At 48.4% G+C, this 24,537-nt stretch overlaps 1 protein-coding gene and 1 pseudogene across 1 annotated transcript; both read right to left on the bottom strand.

Moving 5' to 3' along the window:
• Positions 1-4,328: 4,328 nt before the first annotated feature.
• Positions 4,329-15,638, bottom strand: Farsa (phenylalanyl-tRNA synthetase subunit alpha). The gene is made up of 13 exons (XM_075976722.1): positions 15,440-15,638; positions 12,542-12,679; positions 12,358-12,456; positions 12,146-12,264; positions 9,401-9,493; positions 9,187-9,315; positions 8,998-9,113; positions 6,143-6,227; positions 5,955-6,054; positions 5,686-5,854; positions 5,516-5,593; positions 5,251-5,365; positions 4,329-4,722 (listed from the first exon to the last, which is right to left on the bottom strand). Exons 1-13 carry the CDS (start codon positions 15,584-15,586, stop codon positions 4,584-4,586), a joined length of 1,527 nt encoding a protein of 508 aa, XP_075832837.1. The 5' UTR covers positions 15,587-15,638; the 3' UTR covers positions 4,329-4,583.
• A 4,794-nt stretch (positions 15,639-20,432) lies between these two features.
• LOC142853085 (forkhead box protein H1 pseudogene) lies at positions 20,433-21,521 on the bottom strand (annotated as a pseudogene).
• Between the last annotated feature and the right edge of the window lie 3,016 nt (positions 21,522-24,537).

The following is a 24,537-nucleotide window of genomic DNA, read 5'->3' as shown; positions in this document are numbered from 1 at the left end:
ACGCCCCCGTCTTCTGCTACGCCCCGCCCTCTGCACACGCCCCACTCTCTGCTACATCCCTCCTTCAGCACGCGCCCCGCCCTCTGCACGCGCCCCGCCCTCTGCACGCCCCTGTCCTCTGAGGACGCCCGCCCTCTGCTACGCCCCGCCCTCCGCATGCTGGTCTTCTGCGCACGCCCCGCCTTCTGCTACACCCCGCCCTCTGCGCACGTCCCGCCCCTCCTCGCGTAGAAGCGCTCCCTGGCCCCGCCCCCCAAGCTTACACTGGGCCCCGCGTGTGGTTAGGCGCCAGTGGAGTTATGCTGGTCCAGCGCCCACCGTCAAAGGTGGCAGAGCGTATTTGCAGGACTAGAGGGTCACCTGTGGCACTCAGAGTTTGACGAACTCATACTGTACATCGGCGTTCCGCCCCTCTGTTCTACAATTTTTTTTTCAAAATCTTCTGAAACAGGGTCCCACTATGTCCTGGCCTAGGACTCTAACGTAAACCAGGCTGTCAATGAACACAGAGATCAGCGTGCATCTGCTTCCAGAGTGGTAGAATTAAAGGCAGGCACCCCCACGGCTAGTGATAACCAGCGACATTTATTTATTTATTCATTTGTTCATTTATTTTTTTTGTGAAGCAAGGTTTCTGTGTGACCCTGGACGTCCTGGAATTCACTTTGTAGACCAGGCTGGCCTCGATCTCAGAGACCTGCCTACCTCTACCTCCTGAGTGCTGGGATTAAAAGCGTCCACCACCACTCCAGGCTGTAATTTTTTTAAATAATTTTTTTTTATTTTATATGCATTGGTGCTTTGCCTGCATGTGTGTCTGTGTCAGATCCCCTGGCCCTGGAGTTACAGACAACTGTGAGCTGCCATGTGGGTGGCGGGAATTGAACTCTGGTGAATTTTTATACATTTAACCTACTTGTGTGTGCACATGTGCTAACTCTGACTTCCCCACTGGGAGGAAGTTCAGCCTGGAGGAGTCCACTACTTCCTTCCACTTTGTAGGTCACTGGGATGGAAGACTTTGCAAGTGCCTTTACCCACTCTGCCATCTGGAGGGAATCTCTTTTGTCTTTAAATGTTTTTTAATATAGTTTTTGTGTCCATACACATAAAATGTTTTGCCTGCACATATTTCTGTACAACATGTGTGCCTGGTGCCCATAAAAGTCAGAAGAGGGATCCAGATTCCCTGGGACTGGAATTACAATTGTTGAGCTACTACATGAGTGCTTGAAATTGGGCTTACGTCCTCAAAAAAGCAACCAGTACCTTAGCCACTAAGCTATCTCTCCAACGTTTTTTTCTTTTTCTTCCTTCCTTCCTTCCTTTCTTTCTTTCTTTCTTTCTTACTTTCTTCCTTCCTTCCTTTCTTTTTTTTAGCAGCTTGAGTGCTGGTGAGGAACAGAAGAATGGGATCAGGTAGAGTTCTCTAGAGCTATGGCTGCGGATTGGAACCTCAGTTTTTTATTATGTACAGCACAAGGGTTAGCTAGTTTTGGTAGGAGGTATCTGTGGGTGAGCAATCTTAGCCTGTACACATCTGGAGAGGAAGCCAAAGTTGCTAATCTTTACACACATTAATTACCCATAAACATTCATACTGAGGCTCTGGAGGAGGATCTGCCATTCCTCTAGGGCCTGGCCCATATAGGTAATGGCTCTGGGTCAATCAGTCTTGGACTCCTCCGTGCCCACCCACATCAAAATACAAGTCAGAACTGTACTCACTCAGGGCTTCCTCTACGCCCTTAATTTTTCTTCTTTTTCTTTTTAGTTTTTTCAAGACAGAGTCTCACCGTGTAGTCCTGGTTATCCTGGAACTCGTTCTGTAGACCAGGCTGGCTTCGAACTCAAAGAGACACACCTGCTTCTGCCCTCTGAGTGCTGGGATTAAAGGCCTGTGTCACTACTGCTCCCTACATTTTCAAATAAGGTATTGTGTAGCTCAGGCTGGCATGGAACTCAACATGCATCTAGGAATGCCTGTAACCCAGCTTTTGGGGGCTGAGGCAGGAGGATCTCCAATTTCAGGCCAACCTGAACAAAATGGGCTGACCCAGACTCAAGAAAAAAACCCAATCTAAAAGACTGAGGCTAGGAACAGTTAACATGTCTGTGGTCCCTGCTATTTGGATAACTGACGCAAAATTACTTGGGCCCAGGAGCCGGGGCCAGTCTGGGCAATACAGAAGCCCTGTCTCAAAAAAGGGAGCTAAACCTGAGGCTATAGTTCAGTTAGAGCATTTGTCTATAACATACACACCCTGGGTTTGATCACCAACACAGCACACACAAATAGGTAATAGACTGGAATGGATGCACACGAAAGCCCGGAGACCAGCTCAGCACCAGCGGACACTGCAACAGGAGCAAAGGCCCTGTGTGTCACGTCTGTCACACTGTGTAACTCTTCTGAGCCGAGCTGTCGTAACTACACCTCGAACAAGGACGTATCTACATTCTGTGGAAAATGACTATGAATCTGGATTTTTACCAGCTAGGCAATGGAAAAACTGGTACTCTCCTTTACTGGCCTCAGAAATCTACCTGCCTCTATATCCCGAGTGCAGGAATTAAAGGCATATACTACCACCTGGCTAAAAAACTGGCACTCTCAAAACACATCCCCGTTTATTACTGCTGTGATAAAAATCTGAAATAACACTGTTGTAAAAGTTACAAGGATAAACATCTGGCAGATCCTAAAATTTATTGACAGGAGGCAATAAACTTAAGTGTTGTCAGGCAGTGGCAGTGCACACGTTCAATCCAAAGCTTAGGAGGCAGAGCAGGCAAATCTAAGTTCGAGGCCAGCCTTGTTTACTGGGCTAATTTCAGGACAGCTGAGGCTACACAAAGAAACCCTGTCTTGAAAAAAAGAAAGGAAGGAAGGAGGAAAGAAAGAAATACAAGTGTTGTGACATGCGTCTATAATTTCAGTACTTGGGAGGCTGAGGCAGAAGAATCTGAAATTTGAGGCAAGCCTGGGCTATAGTGATAACCTATGTAGACCAGGCTGGCATCAAACTCAGAAATCTGCCTGCCTCTGTCTCCTGACGGCTGGGATTAAAGTTGTGCACCGCCACCACCACCCGGCCTAAAAAATTAAAATATATATGCAGACAAAACGACCATAAACATAAAAAACAAACAAACAGGCAGGCCCAGAAAAGCAGGTTAAAGTGCAGGTGCATGAAGCTTTATGCAACTCTTTCCTCAGAGTTTATGAACCTCTCTCTTTTTTCATTCAACAGTCTAAGTATGTGGCCTAGGCTGGCCTCAAACTCATGATGCCCCTGCTTCAGCTGCTCCAGTGCTGGGAGACTTGATCATTAGGGGGAAACCAAGAGCAGCTTCTCACCCCACAGCCTTGCTCCTACCAGACATGGGAATGCTGGCTTTAGGCCATCACCCACTGATGTGGGTGTGTCATATATCAATCTGTTGATTTCATTGGTTAAGTAATAAACAAACTGCTTGGGCTCATAGCTTAGAACATAGGTGGGTGGAGTAAACAGAACAGAATGCTGGGAGGAAGAGGAAGTGAGGTAAGAAGCCTCAAGCAGAGACGCCATGCCCCGCTCCCGGGCAGACACACGCGATGAAGCTCCGACCCAGGATGGACATAGGCTAGAATCTTCCCGGTAAGAGCATCTAGCTGTGCTACATAGAATATTAGAAATGGGCTAGTCCAGGTGCGAGAGTTAGCCTAGAAGAGGCTAGATAGAAATGGGCCAAGCAGTGATTAAAAGAATACAGTGTCCGTGTAATTATTTCGGGTAAAGCTAGCCGTGGGGGCGGCCGTGTGCCGGGGACGCAGCCCGCTGCTCTTATTACTACAACAACCCACTAAAGTGTCCTTTCATCAGGGAGTTTCAGTGCTATTCAGTTAGACGAGGAGTGGGCACCAGTGACTCGTAAATGCCAGGGGTGAGGGGCTGGTTCAGTAGTTAAGTGCTTGCTATGTAGGAGTTCAATCCACATAAAAAATATGGGATGTGCATTTATAATCCCAGAGCTGGAGTATTAGAGGCAGGAAGGTCCCTGGAGCTTCCCTGTCACACAGGACATGGACAGTGTTCCTAAGGATGACACCCAAGGTTGTTTTCCACATGCACCTGAACAGACAGACACACATCCATTAAAAATAAATGTTGAATGGAACCACGGACCTGCCTGGGCTGCCTGGGCCCTTCTAGAATCTCAGACCATGGAGGATCCAAAACCCTGACTTCCAAACCAACATACCAGGAACTGTCACCCAGTTTTCTCCCACCAAGCAAGGCAAGACCCACAAGTCACCTAATGAAATGAACAACAACAAAGAATCCTAACAAAAGGCACCGCATGAGAGAAAGTGCCTATTTTATTAGACAACAGCTGACCCGCAGGGCCCAAATCCACCCTTACAAGAACACTACACACACCACCAAAGGCCAGCGCAAGAAACCTGCTTCCTGTACTCAGGACCCTGCCCCTGGGTGGGTGAGGCAGAGGGAGTGAGCTAGCCTCACAGAGGCCTCATAAATGTCACCGCTGGGGGATGCACAGGGACTGGACAGAGCTCTCTGGGGCAGCCTATATCATGCAGCCTCCTGTGTCTGTGGAGACCTGGGCTCGATATCCAGGCGGCACACAGGGCTGTCATATACCATCTGCAGGTTCACCTTGTGGCCCACCAGCTCTCGGATGTTGTTGATGCCATACTTGATCATCGTTGGGCTGAGAAGGAACAGTTCAACACTGAGTCAGATTAGGCTGTCTTTTGCTCCTCAGAGGCTCCCATTTTTCTCGGAAGGGAAAGTCTTCCCCATGGTGAAAAGGATGTACCATCAGCCCAGTCACTCCCAAGCTCATCTTCCCTCCCACTCCCCACTCTGCTGGCACACCCCATGCTGAATCTAGACTCCGAGGCTTTGCACGAGCTATGCCTTCTGCCTGGTACACCCTGCGAGCAAACTTCACTGCTTTCTGGGCCTCCATGAAGCCTTGACCAACTAGTCTCCTCAGTCCTGCTTTATCCTCTCTCTGGCACCTCCTGCCATCAACATGGCCTTTTGAGTTTCCTTATTGGCCATGTTAGTTGCCCTTCCTTTTCCACTAGGACCCAGGTTGCATGATATTGAGGGAATACGCTGTGGTGTTCACAGCTCAGGGCCAGCACACAACTGGGCATTCCTGTTAAAGAACTATCAGAGGTATGAACAAGTGAATGACAGGGTCATCCCAAGCTCCAGCCTGGGCACTTACCGCTCCAGGGAGAGACCCCAAGCAATAACAGACACATTCTCAGGGAGCCCCATGGGCAGGAGCATCTCAGGGCGGAAAACACCAGAGTTGCCAACTTCTACCCACTTCTTTAGGCCTGTGGGGATAAAGGAGAGATCAGAGAATGCATGTGGGTGATAGCGCCCAGAGGATGGGAAGATAGGTTAGGAGCTTAGGAAAGAGGGTGACCCAGGTCAAATGTGGGGCCCCTCAGACCCTCCTCCGCATTCACTTTCCCACCCCTGACCTTGGTGGTAGCTGAACACTTCCATGCTGGGCTCCGTGTAGGGGTTGTAGGCTGGTTTGAAGCGCAACTGGGTGATTCCTGTAGGGGTTGGCCAAGGCAGGCTGATGACCCAAGAGGCACCCTCTCAGGGACCCCAAACACTTCCTGTCTCGAGCGGCTTGCCTGCTCACCCAGCTTGGTGAAGAACTCCTTCAGCACACCCATGAGGTGGCCCAGGGTCAGTCCATGGTCGGCTACTACACCCTCTATCTGGTGGAACTCAGCCAGGTGGGTGGCGTCCAGCGTCTCGTTCCGGAACACACGATCAATGGAGAAGTACTTGGCGGGTGTGAAGGGTTTCTGGGGAGAAGGGGTGACAGCCAGATGAGGCCTGATCCTGGCACAGGTCAGAAGGTCTAGGACAGTACCAACGACCCACTCTGTGCAGGCCACATTTTACCTTCTGGGCTAAGCAGTAGAGGGCACGGGCACTGGCTGATGTGGTGTGAGTGCGAAGCAGGTTTTTCCGGGCCTCTTCTAGCTTCCAGTTATACTTGTAGCTTCAAAAGAAAAAGCAAGAGTCTGCCCTGCGGTCCTGGAACCCCTGCCTCCTGCCCCTCCTCAGCCCAAGTCCTGCTTCTGCCTCACCCCTGTGAGCCATAGCCACCCTGGGAGTGGGTCCGTTTCACCCGCTGAACATAATCCATTGGGAGCTGCAGGGCCTCGGCGGGATCTGGGCAGGACAGAGACATGCGGTCAGTCAATGAGCATCTCAGAAGCTACTGCACGTCATCAGGCATGTCTCCACGGTAGCTCCGGTGCCCCAACAGCCGGAGGAACCTGGTACTCCTAAGATGACATTGTGATCCAGAACCCCTAGTACCCCACACTTTCCTCTTCACTGTGAAACAGCCCGAGTTTCCCTCTGGCTCTGACCCATTACCTCCTGCTCTGGTGTCCTCCCATCCTACTTGACCATGGCCTGCAGTTCCAGGGTCACCAACTGACATTTCAGCCTCAGAACCTTGCACTGACTACAGCTTCGAGCTGGAGGACTCACACCGTTCTCTCCCTTACTTCCTTGTCTTTGTTGAGGACTTTTTTAAAAACTGGGACTCACTGCAGCTCTGGTGGGCCTGGAACTCCCCCTGTAGAGCAGGCTGGCCTTGAACTCAGAGATTCACCTGTCTCTGCCTCCAGAATGCTGGGATTAAACATGTGTGTGCTACCACCCCAGCCTTGCTTAGGACTGAAATGGCGCACAGCCTGCCTGGCCCTGCAGGCACACACTAATATCTGCACACAGCCTGCCTGGCCCTGCAGGCACACACTAGTATCTGCACACAGCCTGCCTGGCCCTGCAGGCACACACTAGTATCTGCACACAGCCTGCCTGGCCCTGCAGGCACACACTAGTATCTATCTGCAGTGGTTTCTCACTTCCTGCCCCACCACACAGATTCCTCAGGACACCTAGTCAGGAAGTGGATCTCCCGGGAGCCGGGGACTTCTGCCCTACTCAGGGCTGACTCAGCAGCAATGTTGCCATTCAGGAGGGTCTTCAGAGAGGCCTTGCTCAAAAAATATGTGATTCCCCCCCCCAATGCTTCCTAGAACCCAGGGCCTTCCTCAGGTTTGGCAAGTGCTCTAACACTAAGATGTAGTCCCCCACAAGCAAATAAACAAAACAAGTTTCTCTCCTTTTGGGGAATGTAGAATTTCCCCTGCTCAGCATGCTGAGTGCTGGTGACAGGGAAGAGCCACCACACCCAGCTCACGCATGTGAATTCCCTGGGAATGTTCACACCATAGCTTTGGTGCTTGGATAAGTCTTTAGCATGTACCAGCTGTGTTGCCCTAGGCAAGTGATGTGCTTTCTGTGGTTCAGTTTCCTCAACTGTAAATGGGGCTAACAGTATCACTTCTGTAGTTGGAAGGTTTACAACAATGGAGTAGAAGATGAGTTTTGGGTACCACGACAACAGCAAGATCACTGCTACTAAATTGGCGATGGTCACCTAGGGAGCTCATCTGTCACCTCCTAGGGGAGATCACCACTGTGAGAAGCCACTCATGTAACGCTAAAAGGGCTGGCCTGTAATCAGTGACAGAGAACTGCCAGCATCCAGGAGACCCTAGCTTCCATCCCTAGCTGCAGCAGCAGCATACACACAGAGGAAACAAATAATTGGTCATGATGGGCACACTTACAATTCCATCATGCTGGAGGCTGAGGCAGAAGGACAGACTGAGATCAGTCATAGTTACATAGTGACCTATGGGCCAGCCTAGACTAGAGTAGGACCCTGTCTCAAAACAAAACTATCCACATTAGTAAGGCAAGATGGTCTTAGCACTTAAGAAGCTGAGGCAGGAGGAGTGACATGAGTTCAAAGCCAGCCTTGGCTACAGTGGAAGACAAACTGAGAAAAACAACAATAACCAAAAAGAAAAAAAGGGAGGAAGGGAGGGATGTAGGGAGGGAGGGGAGAGGGAAGGGGGGAGGGGGGGAAGGAGGAGGGAGGGAGGGAGGGGATGGACATTTCTAGAACTAAGGACAATATGCTTCTATTTAAAGGTTTATTTTTATTTTTCAATTATGTATATGCCTGTGTGTCTATGTCTAGGTTTACGCACATGATATTGGGTGCCTAAGGAGCTCAGAAGGTATCAGATTGCTTGGGCTGGAGTTGGAGGTTGTGAGCTTCCAACACAGATTCTGGGGACTAAACTAGGGCCCTCTACAAAAGCAGCAAGTGCTCTTCACTGCTGAGCTTTTTCTCCAGCTCACATACATGCCTCAGTTTAGTGAACAGGATTCTGATCCCAAACAAACCCCTGAGAATTCACATGGTGGTGAGAGAGGGGAGGCAAAAGGCAGAGACAAACAGAACACAGGTTTTCATATGTACTAACCACGTGCTAAATTGACGATAAACTCATGAGCCACACCCCAGCCCTTAAGTGGCATTAAAAATCTGGGACATGTTAGGCATGGTGGCACATGCCATTAGTCCAAACACTAGGAAGGCAGAAACAGGTGTATCTTTGTGAGTCTGAGGCCAGCCTGGTCTACATAGTGAGTTCCAGACAGCCAGTGAAGTTCTGAATAAAATACCGCCATGGATTGTGGCATATACCTTTAAGCCCAGCCTTAGCAAGGCAGAGGCAGGGGAACTCCTGTGAGTTCCAGCCTAACCTCATCTACATGAGCTCCAGGCCAGCCAAGGCTACTTAGTGAAACCCTCTCTTAAAAAACCAAAAAACAAAAACCAACTCTGGGTGGCTAGTACAGGCACAACACAGGCAACGGACCCAAGGCAGGCAGCAGCCTGGCATCTTCAGAAAGCAGAGACTAGGCACAATGGAGAGAAATTACTAGGGGATGAAACCGGCTGCCAGGGCCTTGCTGACTACAATAAGGTCAGATTTCATTTTAGGAAATGAAATACCTCTTCCCTAAAGCTTCCCCCAGACCCTGGTGAGGCTCCCAGGCCACCGACCTTTCAGGAAGAAGGTGTCGTGTTGGTCCCGTGCTGGGTGCTGCTGAGGCTGGAAAAGGGCATCGAAGTTCCAGAAGGAGCTCTCAATGAAGTTGTCCGTAGGCATCTCAGTGAACCTGCAGGAGACACGGACTGCCTGTCCTGCCTGTGCCAGTAGCTGCCACACCCCACCCCAGGCCCTGTGCTCACCCCATCTCCAGGAAGATCTGTCGGAACTGGGAGCGGACCTTGAGCAAGGGGTGCAGGTGGCCACTGTCTGGGAGTACACCTCGGGCAGAGAAGTTATAGGGTTTGAAAGGCCGGTCCCTCCAGGAGCCACTGTGGGGAAAGACAGGATACAAAGCTATGAGAAGGGCTGCCCAACCCTCCCCACAGCCTCTACCCTAGGGTCTCCTTATCCTACCTGGAGATCATCTCTGGGCTCAGCTCTGCCTCCTGCTTGGACACACTTGTGCTGAAGGCCTTGCCCTTGCTCACCCAGTAGGTTTTCAGGATCCTGTGAACAGAGAAGAAAAGGGCCATTGCTGTCACTTCAAGAGCCTTCCCTCTACCTGCCATTGAATGTTAATCCCAGAACACTGAGTCATTCTGGTTTTAGGTCGTTAGTTCTTGCTTTAAAGGACTCCATGTATCCCAGGCTATACAGTTAAGAATGACCTCAACCTCTGGCTTCCACCGCCCATATTCTAGAACTGCAGGCCCACGACACATTGGGTTTATGTGGCACTAAGGCTTAGTGCACACTAATCAACCAAGCTACATCCCAGAACCTGCTCTACTTACTCACGTCTTTGTTTATTCTAGAAGGTAATATTACACAGTAAAGGCTGAGATTAAAGGCGTTAGGCATTGTATTCTACAGAGTGTCTTTATTTGCTTTAAAAAACAAAAACAAAAGCAAAAAAACCCCACAGGGTCACGATAGAGCACTGACTGACTTGGAATTCCTGTGTAGACTAGGCTGGTCTTAAACTCACAGAGGTCCACTGTCTCTCTGCTTCCTGTGCTGGGACTAAAGGCGTGACCATGTCCAGCTGCTTTTTTCTCTGTGGTGGTAGACACCAACCCTGGGCCCTTGGACCTGCCAGGCAATTATTCTACAACTGAGCTACATTACCAGTTTTGTTTTTAATTTACGTGTACTGTATGTCCCCATGTTTATGTTAATGTATGTTGTGTATGGTGCCTGCTGAGGCCACAAGAAGGTATCACATCCTGGGGCTCTTCCTAGCACAGGTCATGGAGATAGAGAGACAGGCAGTTGTGAGCTGTCCAACATGGGAACTAGAAATCTAAGCAGGTCCCCTAGACGAGCAGCCAGTGCTGTTCATCCTGGGCAATCTCTCCAGTCCCTCTGGCTTTTTAAAAGTTTTTAAAATCATTACTACATTTGCTTATCTATGCACACGCCACAGTTTATGTGTGAAGATCAGAAGACAACGTCAAGAAATCAGTTCTTTCCTTCTACCATGTGGGTCCCAGGGATGGAACTCAAGTTTGAATGTAATTGTCCTCCATAATCTCATAAGAAGTGGCATTATTAGGAGGTGTGGCTTTGTTGGAGGAGGTGTGTTACTATTGGGGCAAGCTTTGAAGTTTTTTGGTTTTTCGAGGCAGGATTTCTCTATAGCTTTTGAGCCTGTCCTGAAACTCACTCTTGCAGACCAGGCTGACCTCAAACTCGCAGAGATCCACCTGCCTCTGCCTCCCTTAAAGGCATGTACTACCACCGCCCGGCTGGCTTTTCTATGCTTAGAATACTGCCTAGCGTCTCAATTGACTTCCTGCTGCTTGCAAGATGTAGAACTCTCAGCTACTCCTCCAGCACATCTGCCTGCACACTGCCATGCTCCCCACTGTGATGATAATGGACTGAACCTCTGAAACCGTAAGTGAGCCACGCCAATTAAATGTTTTCTTTAAAAGAGATGCTGAGCTGGGCGGTGGTGGCGCACGCCTTTAATCCCAGCACTCGGGAGGCAGAGGCAGGCGGATCTCTGTGAGTTCGAGACCAGCCTCTTCTACAAGAGCTAGTTCCAGGACAGGCTCCAAAAAAACCACAGAGAAACCCTGTCTCGAAAAACAAAATCAAACAAACAAAAAAAAAGAGATGCTGAGATGATGATGTCTCTTCACAACAAAAGAAACTCTAAGACACCAGGCTTGTACTGGTGACAGTATCTTTGCCCACTGAACTATTTTGCTGGCCTTCTTTTTTTCCTCCTTGTTGATTAGGTGTTCTATGAAGCCCAGGCTGGCATCAAATGCCCATATTTCCCTTGTCCATTCTGCTGTGTCTACTGTCTTGAAACTGTCATTTGAAATTTTCTCATGTAGCCACTACCTACCTGGTCATGCATTTATTCGCTGTATAAAAAACACTAAGAATCTAATTTGTGCCAGGGTCCATTCAAGTAGTGATGCATACAGAGGAGCATGATGCTATTAGCAAAGTACTGAGAGTTTATTTTGGATCAGGATCTGTTACTTCACAACCCTATGAGAAGGATTTACAAGTAAGGAAGGTGAGGCTGGGAAAGGCCAAGTGAGTTGGCCAAGCCATAAATTTTAGCTAACGAAATACAGGGCCTAGACTTCCATTGGGTAGCCCTACAACCCTGGGCTCTAAGAGGTTCTACGAGGCAGGCTTCACTGTGTGGGCCAGACCGGAACTCTCCTGTCTCCCTGTACAAGTATGCAGCACCAAATCTGGCTCAGTGCGGCCCTCTTAAGTGACGCACAAGCAGGAATTTAATTGGCTGGCTGCCTGGAAGGTACACATTTCTCAGCAGCAGGTGCAGCAAGAGCAAAGGCCCAAAGGCTGCCTGAGCCCAGTACACACTCAAAGCCCTGCAGACAGCTAGCTAGGTCCATGCCTCTAACCCAGCACTAGGGAGGTAGAAACAGGTAGAAACCTCTGTAAATTTGAGGTTAGCCTGAGCTACATAGTTAATATCAGGCTAGCCAGGGCTACACAGAAGGACCCTGTCTCAAAACCAAGGAACCAAAGAACTAAATGACAGTGACAAAACCCTGTAAAAATGGGGTCTGGTGACTGACAGCAGCAGCAACTGGATATGGGCTAGGCAGCCCCTCCATCCTCACAGCACCACACGAACCAAACGGCTTAGGCCTTGCAGTCACTCACACTTCGGTCAGCAGCTTCCTCTTCCGGAGCTCATTCCTCTCCTTCTCAGCCAGCTTCTCAGCCTGGCCTGCCTGGACCAGCTGCAACCGCCTCTGGACCTCATCCTCTATACTGTCCACCTGCCAGAGGACAAAGGGAATGAGGGCTGGCGTCTGCCCCACCCACCCTTCCGTCTCCCTCCAGCCTGCTGGCCATCTGCATACAGGACTCACCACTTGGAACACCCGGGGCCCATCAGCTGCACTCTTGTCCACTCGGATCCACTTGTTGGACATGGCCTTGCTGAAGCCCACCTTGCCACTGGGGTGTCGCTAGGGAAGTGGGACTGTGATGAGTGTTGTATACCAGGGCCACCTGCATCCCATCCCCTCCCTGGACCCAACCCCTGGGCCCTACCATTAGCTCACTCTGCACCAGGCCCTCAAGAGGGATGCTTCGAAACACACGGGCCTCATGGCTGCCCTCCCGAGCAATCTCCTCACCCTCAGCAGTCAGCTCCCAGCACTTGGTGGAACGAAGCTCAGCCTCAATAACCTGCAAGGAAACGAGTGGCACATGTACATGTGGTCAAAACCACCACCTCTACAGCATTGAGCCTGAGACTCAGACACCCCAGAGCTGGAGAGACGCCTCAGCAGTCAAAAGTACGTACTGCTCTTACACCACACAGAGTGGTTCACCTCTAACTCCTAGTTCCAGGGATCTGGAACTTCTCCAGCTTCCTAGAGCATGTTCACTCACCTATACATATGCACACACACACACACACACACACGCAAATAAATAAAATAAATCAAGGCCATTTGTGATGGCCTTTAATTGCATTCATGCAAGTGGAGACCTGCTGCTTACGTGAAGCCTTGGTTTCCTGGGGAGAATCCAGCCATGCAGTGGTGGTGGCTGTGACTGTCCTGCATATTCACACCCCTGCTGCACTGGAGGAGCAGCAGACAAGTCTCCAGTCCACTAGCTTCTCGGGCTCCTTAATTTCCTTCTGGAACTTGGACAATCCACTGCCATCTTCTTCCTTCTGCCCCTGACCTGACTCCTACATCAAGTATGAACAGATGTTGTTTCCCCCCTTCTTCTTCTTATGGTTTTTCATTCATTCATTCACTCACTCACTCACTCACTCACTCACTCACTCACTCATTTCCGGGGCAGGTTTCACTATGTGGCCCTGGATAGCCTAGCCTAGAACTCACTCTATAGATCTAGTCTTGAACTCACAGGCATCTACCTGCCTCTGCTTAAGAATACTGAGGTTAAAGGCCTGAGCCACCCGACACACCCAACACCTTAACTTTCTTTTAAAAGTTATTAATGTGTGTGTGTAGTCAGGCGACAGCTTTTAGTTCTTGCCTTATACTTTGTTGAAGGAGTGTCTCTCTCTCTCCCCCATCTGGGGGGGGGCTGCTTTTTTGAAACAGGGTTTCTCTGTGTACCCCTGATGTTTTGGAACTCACTCTGTTAAACCAGACTGGCCTTGAACTCAGAGATTCACCTGCCTCTGCCTCCCGAGTGCTGGGGGATTAAAGGTGTGCACCATCACCTGGTGAAGGAGGGTCTCTTACTCTTTGCTGTGCTGCACACTCTAGGATCGCTAGGCCAAGAGCTTCCTGGCAATTCTCCTGTCTCTGCCTTGCTTAACGAGGGGTGGTGGGATTACAGGTGTGCAAGGACTGAACTCAGGCTGCCAGGCTAATACGGCAAGAGCCTTTACCCAATGAGCCGTATCCCTGGCCCCTATGCTGTAACCCTGATCTGACCTCCACACTGAGGACCCTGGAACTGTAGTATGTACGAGTGACACTGGTAAGTCACCTAACTACACTGAACATCATCTGTCTTCTGTGCAAGACCTAAAAACAATGTCATTATCCTGAGATTATGGCGAGGACTACAGAACACAGCTGAGACCACAGAACTTGTGCTCAACAAATACACAGCCCAGAACTCGGCCTCATGGATCTTGCTTCCTGAGTGATCCACAAGCCTTCACTTCAGCACAGTCTGCTTGCTGATGCTGGAAGGACGGGCTTCCTCCCTGCTCCTCTACCTTGCCCTGAACCTCAAGTCACCTGCCTCCCCACACAAGATACCTTGCCCGTCAGCTTGGGGACCTGCCAGTCTCAGTCGACAGCACCCCACCCCAGCCCTCACTTTTGCCTGGCAGTCCTTCCCAAAGATTATACAAAGAATACAATCTCAATCTCGCTGGCCTCAACTCCACTATGCTTGTGAGGTAAAGACAGACAAATCAGGCTGTGCACAGTGGATAAAAACCTGTAATTTCCAGCTGTTAGAGAACCTCAGGCAAGAGGCCAGAATGATCTTGTTATGTGGTGAGTTCAAGGCCAGCCTGGACAAATGACAGCCTGTTTCAATGTATCCCAGCCCTGAGAAGCAGAGGCTGGTAGATCTCTGTGAGTGAGTTCAAGGCCAGCCTGATCTACACAGTGGGCTATAGGATAGCCAGGGCTAAGTAAAAAAAAATATATATATACCCACAAAAAAAAAGTTAAAAAGTAAAAAGTGGACTTGAGAGGTGCTTCATTGGTTACCAGCAATAGCTCTTACAGAGGAACCAGGTTTAATTCCCAACACCTACATGGAAGCTCACAATCATTTGTAACTTAAGAGGAAATCCAACACCCTCTTCTGGCCTCCTCCTCAAGCAGGTACACATATATAAACATAAAACCAATAAACAATTCTTTAAAAACCACAAACAATCAAACAAAAACAGTCATGCATGGAAGGTGTGATCCTTTGATCTCAGCCTTCTGTAATTGGAGGTCAGCCTGGTCCACAGATCAGTTTACAGCACAGCCTAGAGCTTAATCTCGATGGTACAGCTTTGCCTAGCGCACAAGGAGGCCCTAATATGGAGATGAATGGGGATGAGGGACCCTACAAGCCCATACAATTCTGCTGCGATGGTCACTGCGTCCTGTAATCCCGATACCGATGCCCTGCCATTGATATCCTGCGTGTCATCGTTTTCCGCCACAGGATCAGACTCAGGTAACACGAGGTCAACAGTCACAGCTGGTTCTCTGAGCCCCCACATCACTCAGGTCATCTGCACCTCCCCATCAGACTGCAACACTTTAGGGGCAGCGATCTCGTCCTGTACACCGTTACAAGCTCCTTGCTTTCGCCTTAATAGGCATTGGTTCCAGACTTCCACCTGCTCAGCCCACGGCGCACCTATATGCAGTTTCCCCTAACCAGCCATAATGGGGCACAGATGGAAAAGCGAAGAGGGCCAGCGGCACGCGCCGAGCTCACCTCACCCAGAGCCTGTAGGCTCTTAACGGCGCCCACCACCACTTGGTGCTCCACGCCCAGCTGCGTAGCCAACTCCGCGCTGTCCAGGCCGCCATCAGCTGCCTCCAGCCGCCGCAGCAACAGCTCCAACACTGGATTGTCTGCCATGGTGGCTCCCAGTGTGCTTAGTGCGTGCAGGCCGCCGGGCTGACCGAGGAACCGGAACCGGAACACGAGAGCGCGTGAGTCGCCATTTTTAATGTGGCACACAGTGCGATTTGGGGGCTGGCCGTCGCCATCTTAAGTGTGGCAATTAAACCTCAAAGGAGCCTATGGGAGTCAGAATGCTTTATGTAGTTTCTCCCCAGCAGCCTTTAGTTAAATAGTGAGGTAAATTTGATGACTTGAAAGTCAAAAGTAGTTTCTCTTGATTTTTTTTCTGTTTGTTTTATAGCTTGAGGAGAGAGGCCTTACCTAGCAGAGGCTAGCCTTGAACTCCTTATCTCCTCCCTACATCTTCCAAGCGCTGACTGAGAACAATTCTCTTGATTCACTCCCAATACCCCGTAATTTTCACGCAGCCACTACCAGCAGGCTCAGCTCACTGCCACCTTCCTAGAATTCTCTCTCGCCCAGAGATAAAGCACTGGGTGGTGGGCTTCACTCAGGGTTATTCTGCTGAAGTTTTTAGATTTATTTACTTTATTTATGTGTATTTTGCCTGTATATATGCTTCACAAATGTGTGTTGTGCCATCAGAGGGCAGACGAGATCAGATCACTTGGCACTGAAGTTATAGATGGTTGTGGATTCTGGGAATTGAACCATGGTCCTCTTGAAGAGACTTAACAGCTGAGCCATCTTTCCTACTTCCAACTCTGCTATGTTAACTACTCTTTTAAAATGCCAAAGGAAGGGCTGGAGAGGGTAAAAATACTGGCTGCTTTTCCAGAGGTCCTGAGTTCACTTCTCAGCAACCACATGGTGGCTCACAGCCATCTATAATGAGATCTTGTGTCCCCTTCTGGCCTGCAGCAACATGCAGGCAGAACACTGTATACATAATAATTCTTTTTTTTTTTAAATGTCAAAGTAAATCTGGGTAGGGACCATACCCATTTAGGGAAGAGGGGTTCATCTAGGAACAGCCACAGATACAGAGTATGCTGACCTGCATGGAATACTTGAGGTTTTTAAGGTTCTCCCCCAAATTCATAATGTAATTACTATCTAAATCTTCCACTTCACAGGAGAAAAAAAAAGGCAAAAATGACAACCAACAGGGAGAAATTATAAACCCTCCAGCTGCCACACTTCCCTGTGCTCTCAGGTGATCAAAACAATAATATCTAATTGATGGTTCTTTAAAACTATGGGTCTCATCCATATGAGGTCTTATAACTCAATGTGGGGTTACCAAAAAAACTGCCAAAAGCAATAATAGGTTTCTGAATATCCAGTGACCAAGTAACTCACAGTCAAAGGCAGTGACTCCAAGGTGTCTCAGGCGGTGTGTGGCCAGGTTGAGCCGTGCTACCACTGCAGCCTTGGTTCTTCCTTGCTTGTTTTTGTCTTTTTGCAGGGACCATGGCGCACAAGTGCAGGTCAGAGGACAACTTTTGGGATTCAATTAACTCCTTCCACCCTGACGTAGAACTTGGTTCCTCAAGGTCTGTGTTTCTTTCTTCCTTCCTTTCTTTCTTTTGCTTTTGTTTTTCAAGACAGGATTTTCATGCTGCAGACCAGGCTGGTCTGGAACTCACAGAAATCCACCTGCCTCTTTCTCCCAAGCTCTGATAAAGACAAGTGCCACCACTGCTCAGCAAAAACAAAAAATTTTAACATTTCCCTATCATTCTCCAGTGCATAGCAAATTAGTGTACCTTTGTTTACACTGTGTTAGAAGTCTTGATTTTAATCAAAATTGCTCTTTGGGGGCTGGGTAGATAGATGAGAGAGTCAGAGGGCCCAGGTTCAGTTCCCAGAGCTCACATGGTGGCTCACAACCATCTGTAACTCCAGTTTCTGGGGATCTGCTGCTCTCAGAGGTCAGAATATGAAAACAAAGACTGCACTTTTGTTTCCTGGCCACCAGACCCGAATAATCACACAAAAACTATATTAATTACAACACTGTTGACCAGTGGCCCAGGTGTATTCCTAGTTAGTTCTTAACATCAAAATCAATCTAATGCCGGGCGGTGGTGGCGCACGCCTTTAATCCCAGCACTCGGGAGGCAGAGGCAGGCGGATCTCTGTGAGTTCGAGGCCAGCCTAGTCTACAAGAGCTAGTTCCAGGACAGGCTCCAAAGCCACAGAGAAACCCTGTCTCGAAAACAAAAACAAAACAAACAAAACAAAACAAAAAAATCAATCTAATTAGGTTGATGACAATGAGAAACTAGGTAAAATGGTAAGCCTCTGTGTAGCAGGCTTTCTTGAGCCACCAGTCCCCAAATCATGACACAGGGACTGATTATCAGAGGTAAAGCACAGCCTTAATTTAGGCCTGTTTTTACTAGCTCATAAATTAACCCATTTATATTGATCTACATGCTGTCATGTGACTCATGATTTTTACTTCTCCTCCTGTATGTCCTGCTTCCTCTCCATCTCCTCTATGCCCAGATTCATCTCTTCTTTTCTCTCTGCCTATCACTTCCTGCCTAGTTGTTGGCCATCCAGTTCTTTACTAAACCAATCAGAAGGCTCCTTGGCAATGACACATCTTCACAGTTTATAAGAAGTTTATCCCACAACACCTCTGTAGCAGGCTTTCTTGAAACACCAGCCTCCAAATCATGAAATGGAGACTTATTATGAATGCTCAGATTTATTTTATGCTTGTTTTGTTAGTCTTAGAACTCTTTTTAACCCGTTTCTCTTCAGCTATGTTTGGCCTTGGGGCTTTTTACCTTCCATTCTGTGTGTCCTACTTTCCTGCTTTGTCCATAGGCTGCCTGGCTAGGCTGCCCCAGGCATCTTCCTCTCTTTCTCCCTCATTGTCCTCCAGCCTCTTACTCATGCTCTCTGCCCGCCAGCCCTGCCTATCCCTCCTCTGTCTAGCTATTGACTATTATTAGCTAATATTATAACATTAGGTATTCAACTTTTTATTAGATCAATCAGGTGCCTTAGGCAGGCCAGGTGAAACAGCAACACATCTTTGCCTAGTTAAACAAATGCAGCATAAACAAAATAACATGTATTTACAAAGTTAAACAAATATTCTATGCCACATTTTCCCCTTTTTGTCTAAATAAAAAGGAGAGGTTTTAACTTTAACATAGTAAACAGGGAGTACAGGGTAAGTCACTTCCAAAACTACAGAAATGACAGAGACATCTGGCTGTTTGGACAGTCACACCCAAAGTTCTTCTACAACATTGGGGCATCTGTCTTCAGCCTACAGGTCTAGAATATCCGGCAGACTTTTCTATGAAGCAGAAATTTTGAAGGACTGTTCTACCTTGCCTTTACAAAGTTTAACCGTTGCTTTCCTTTGTATCCGGCTTGTCCAATTTGAACAGTACACTGTCAGCAATTGAGGCAAGGGCAGTCAGTTTCTTGCCCAAATAGCTAGCTTTGCCACACTGAAAGTAAACTCCATATGGAGGTTCTTCAATGCCTATCATTCTTTTGTGAAGTAGATTGGTGCTGCCAGAGACTCACATGTTTCACTGTCGTGAAAAACCTTAGGTTATTAAACACATTAAATGCCATATTCTGTAGGTCTCTGAAGTATTTGAAGATCACCTATCTAAAGTATATGTCTAGTCTTGAAAATATAACATAACTACAAGTTTGATTATTATATATGACTAACTACTAACCTGTATTTCTTAATTATACATTACATTTTTAAATGAGCTGCATAAGCACAATATCCTAGACAAGAGTAGAAACATACATAGAGTATAACAGAAATAACTTTAAATTTATTTAATATATATTAAATTATATAATATAGGCAGATTATATACCAAAATCCATACCATTATAAAACATTTGAGGATAACAGTTGTCTTTTATTTTTTTTTATTTTTTTTGGTTTTTCGAGACAGGGTTTCTCTGTGATTTTGGAGCCTGTCCTGGAACTAGCTCTTGTAGACCAGGCTGGTCTCCAACTCACAGAGATCCACCCACCTCTGCCTCCCGAGTGCTGGGATTAAAGGCGTACGCCACCACCGCCTGGCAACAGTTGTCTTTTTATCCTGTATTTTTATATCCCCTCTAAACTATGACAAACATCCATAACCCACCAAATGACCAAAAACTACCCACCCACCTCTTGAGAATGTGCACATTTTGCTCTCTAGACTGCTTCCTGTTGTATGGGGGTGACAGTATCTCCAGGGGACCCTGAGAAAATTGAAGTAATGGTCATGTCTGGGGAAAACTAGTTGTAACATTTGTTGTCCAGTTTCAGAGCTGTTCCCATGCAGAGAGATCAGCATATATGTTCCCTCTCTTGTAGTTTTCCTTGGTTTCTTTCTGTCTGTAATTAGACAGAAAGACAGGATTTTCAGGGTGTCTTCCCTGATCAAACCTGATCTCTACTAACCTTGAAGGAATCCATTGCCTTTCCTGTGGAAACAAAAGCATACCCTCTCTCCCAACATAACACACTTTCTGAATTCCAGTTTAAAGACATCCCCAATGCATGTAGGCTGGTTTGTTTCCACAGTCTCTTTTACAATCCAGTGTCTTTCAGCAGCTCTCATTTGCTTATCAGCATTCAAAAAATCCAAAGTCAACACAGCACCACACATGATCCAAACTCCCTGTGTGTTTCCCATCTTTGCATGGCTTATTTATTTGTATTACTTTACTCTCTCTTTAAAGACTTTATTATTTTAAACTATTTTTTCCTATGACTGGCTATGCCCATTTTCTTTTCTTTCTTAAGCCTATGCACATTTTTGAACACACTGTAACCTTTTTTTAGAGGTTTTTTTTTTCTCCATCGACCCAGGGGTAGAAGGGAGAGGCAGCCCTTGCCTGCCTTGAACTATTACAGGCTGTACCAGGAGAGCAGCCAGCCGGGGGCAGGAGCAGCCAGGTCCCAAGGGCTCACACATCATAGATGCTCTTGTTGGGTGGTACTCCCTGGAAGAGGGAATCTAGATCACAGAAAAGGTCCGGGGACCCTTGGGATTCAGTACCTACACTCTAGTAGGCTGGGCTGGTTGAAGACAGGCACTGGGGACAAGAGGTGGGAGGTAGTGTGGCCAAGGTCACTACTACATTGGGAGTGTAGATGGGAAAGTAAAAAGTGGGTAGGTGTCCCCACAGGGAAGCTCTGCACTCCTTGCTGGACATTCCCATGGGATCTTGGGAACCCTGAAGTAAGTGGACTGGCCAGGTGCCTTGCTCTGGGGAAAGAGGAGAAGGCCTGATGACTTCCCCTTGGGAAGTCTCCCCCTCTATTCTTGTGGGCCCAGGAAGGGAGCACAGGGGCCACAGAGGCTTCTCAGTGGAGTTACGGGACGCAGTACACATCTCTTCTTCCCCCTTCTATCTGGTACCTGCCCAAGCTGAAATGCTCTGTCTAGCTAGCACAGGCTGCTGGGGCCATGTTGATCATTTCCAGGGGTCCGCTAGCAGGGACTGGATGATGAAACTGTCCCTGGATGGTAGTGGGGGATTGGGCGGCTGGTAAGGCCGGGCCATGGAGCAAGTATGGGCTCAGGTCCTTGACGAAAGCTCTGTTGAGTGCCCCGGGGCTGCCATTGCCACCGGCACAGGGCAGTGTTCTGAAGGCACAGTGCCTCTGCTGGAATCAGACTCACATCCATGGCCCAGAATGCCCTTGCCTGGGGCTTTGCAGGGTCCTTGGGCACCTTACAGAAGCACCAGTTAGAGGAAAGCTTGTAGTAGTAGAAGTCCTCCAGCCTTTGTAGTCGTCCCTGAAGAAAGGGAACACTGTCTGGACCTGACGGATGATCTGGGCCAGCTTCAGCCTGCAGAAAGGGGTGCTGCCTGAACTACCAGGGTGATCATGCCAAGTAGGTGTGGGGGGCTTGTCATGACGCAGGTATCTTTCTTCCTCCTTGGGGGAGACTGCCTTTGAAGGCCTCAGATGAGAGGTGTTGCAAGACATCATGCAAGGAATGCGGCCCTGTGCCCAAAGGTCTCTCTTTGTAGCCCTGACTGTCCTGGAACTCACCATGTAGGCCAGGGTGGCCTGGAACTCACAGAGATCTGCCTGCCTCTGCCTCCTGAGGTGGGAATAAAGGCATGTGTCACAACCACTCGACTGGGTAACAGTAATTTAAGTGTGGACCATGCCTTGGACTTTTTTGCTAGTGTAGGAACGGAACCCAGAACCTCATGCTTTCTAGGCAAGGGCTTGATCACTTTAGTATATTCCCAGTTCTGAGCCACGCTCAAACGAAATGTTCATCAACATTGTTTGAGCCTTTTACATATCAGCTCTAGTATTCCCCAATTCCAACCGTCCAGCAAAGTCCTGCAATATCAGCTCTAGTATTCCCCAATTCCAACCGTCCAGCGAAGCCCTACATTCAGGATTCATCAGTTTGATGAATCCCTCTCTCCTCAGTTCAAAATAACTTCTGTTTTCCCCTAAGGCTTATGCTAATTTCTTTCTTTTGTGACGGGGTCTCACTAAGTAACAGTGGCTTACCTAGGTCTCACTGTGTAGACCACCCCAGGCTGGCCTGGAACTCTCAGAGGTCCACTAGTCACTGACATCCCAGTGCTAGGATTGAAGGTCTGCTACCATACCTGGTTTTTCTTAATTAAAAAAAAAAAATGTTAGGCCGGGCGGTGGTGGCACATACCTTTAATCCCAGCACTCGGGAGGCAAAGGCAGGCGGATCTCTGTGAGTTCGAGGCCAGCCTGGTCTACAGAGCTAGTTCCAGGACAGGAACCAAAAGCTACGGAGAAACCCTGTCTCGAAAATAAAAAAACAAAAAACAAAAAACACAAAAAAAATGTTAGTATAGTTTCTGTGTACCAGAGCACATGTATTGCGGTCACAGGACAACTTAAAGGACTCCCGTTCTCGCCTTCTACCATACCTGATGCAGGCTCTCTCTTGTTCATTTTTTAAAAATCTCTTTCTTTATTTTGTAAGAAGAAGGAACCAGATCTCATTACGGATGGTTGTAAGCCACCATGTGGTTGCTGGGAATTGAACTCAGGACCTCTGGGAGAGCAGCCAGTGCTCTTAACCGCTGAACCATCTCTCTAGTCCAGTCTCTCTTGTTCTTTTTTACTGCTGGTGGTTCTTCTGTCTCTACCTCCCATCCTGCTAGAGTAGAGCTAGGTTTACAGATGTGCATTGCCACATTTGACTTTATGAACGTTAATTTCACTTTATTTGTAGAGGTTCTTTGCCTGCATGTGTGTCTCCTGCATGTGTGTCTCTGTACTATTTGCATGCTTGGTGCCCATAGGAGAGGGCTTTAAATCCCCTGGAGCTGGAGATACGGATGGCTGTGAGCCTTCGTGTTGGTTCTGGGGATGGAACTGGGCTCATTTGGAAGAGCAGCCAGTGCTCTTAACCACTAAGTCATCTCTCAAGCCCCCATATCCATTTTCTGGGATTGAACGTGGGTTCTTAAGCTTTTCAGGTTAGCACTATGCCATATCCCTAGTTCTTTTACCTCTTTTAAAATATTTTCTTGTTTATTTCACTATGTAACCCTGGCTCACGACCTTAAACCCATAGAGATCTACCTGCTTCTGTCTCCTGAAATATGCTTTTCCTGTGTGTGTGGATGTCTACAGAGGCCAGAGGCCTTGGATCCACTGGAGCCGAGGTTGTGCACCAACTGACATGGTTGCTGAGAACTGAACTTGGGGGCCTCTGGAAAGAAGCAAGTGCTCTGAAACCATCTATCCAGTCCCCGACTGAACTGTGTTGAGGCACCAGGTCTTCTGTGATCCCTACTGACCTCCAACTCACTATGCAGCTGAGAATGGCCCTGAAGTTCTGATCCTTCAACCTCTTGAGTGCCAGGACAATGGGCATACACCACTCCATCCTGTTTATTCGGTGCTGAGGAGGAACCCCAGGGCGTCATGTATGGTAAGCACTCTACCGACTGAGATATATCCACAGCCCAATCAACGTATTTTCTGTATGTGTGCAAGCATGTAGAGCTCTGGCTGGTCTAGAGCCAGACTCCCTTCTGCTCGGTCAGCCTCCTAAGCGCTGGGATTATAGATGTGCATTTGAGGGTAGTATGGGCTACACAGCGTGACTGTCAAAACTTGCAGAGAGCCGGGCGAAGGTGGCGCACGCCTTTAATCCCAGCACTCGGGAGGCAGAGGCAGGCGGATCTCTGTGAGTTCGAGACCAGCCTGGTCTACAGAGCTAGTTCCAGGACAGGCTCCAAAGCCACAGAGAAACCCTGTCTCGAAAAACAAAAACAAAAAAAAAATTGCAGAGGTAAGGATGTATCTCAAACCTTAGAGGGCATGCACAAGTCCCTGGGTTCCATTCCAAGCAACAACGCATTAACATAAAGCTGGAGCATTGAGCATAGGTGTTAGTGGCCCAGGACAGGAAGGAGAGCCAATCACAGGTCACGATCACTCTGAACTTGGGATATCCTCCAGAGGGACCTAATCAACAATACTCAGTTCTGTGCACTGCCTGGGGGTGGAGCTCCAACTTCTTGACCTCAAGTGTCATTCACCTTTGAATTCCTCTCGCTGAAGAGGAAGCACTCCATTTTTGTAAGGATTCCCTGGGCCCAGCCCGTAGTCTGTCCCCACGTTCCCATTTCCTCAGTTTGGAAACACCTCCCATCCCCACCCGCCACCCCCACCTAGCAGCAGGCAGGGAGCTGGGTCCTGCTTATCGGCCTAGGACTCTATCATCATTGTCATCTGTGTCCTTTTTTCCCTCCTCAAACGGCACCCCTTCCCCTATGCCTATAGCCGTTTAATTGCAAAAACCAAGTCGTTTGTGGGAGACCACAAAGCAGTGACCCCTTTCATTTCCCAGCTCTGGGTAAAAAAAGATAATAACCGTACCTCTCACCCGAAGAAACATGCTTACAGCCAGACCCCTCTGAGATCTCTGTGTTTCCTGCCCTCAAACCGTGGATAGCCCTAAAAGGTTTCAAAGCATTTCTGCCAG

Source organism: Microtus pennsylvanicus, chromosome 6 (assembly GCF_037038515.1).
Source record: "Microtus pennsylvanicus isolate mMicPen1 chromosome 6, mMicPen1.hap1, whole genome shotgun sequence".
Classification (NCBI taxonomy): Eukaryota; Metazoa; Chordata; class Mammalia; order Rodentia; family Cricetidae; genus Microtus; species Microtus pennsylvanicus.
The sequence above is the reverse complement of the archived record's forward strand: the minus strand, read 5'-3'. Positions and strand labels throughout refer to the sequence as shown.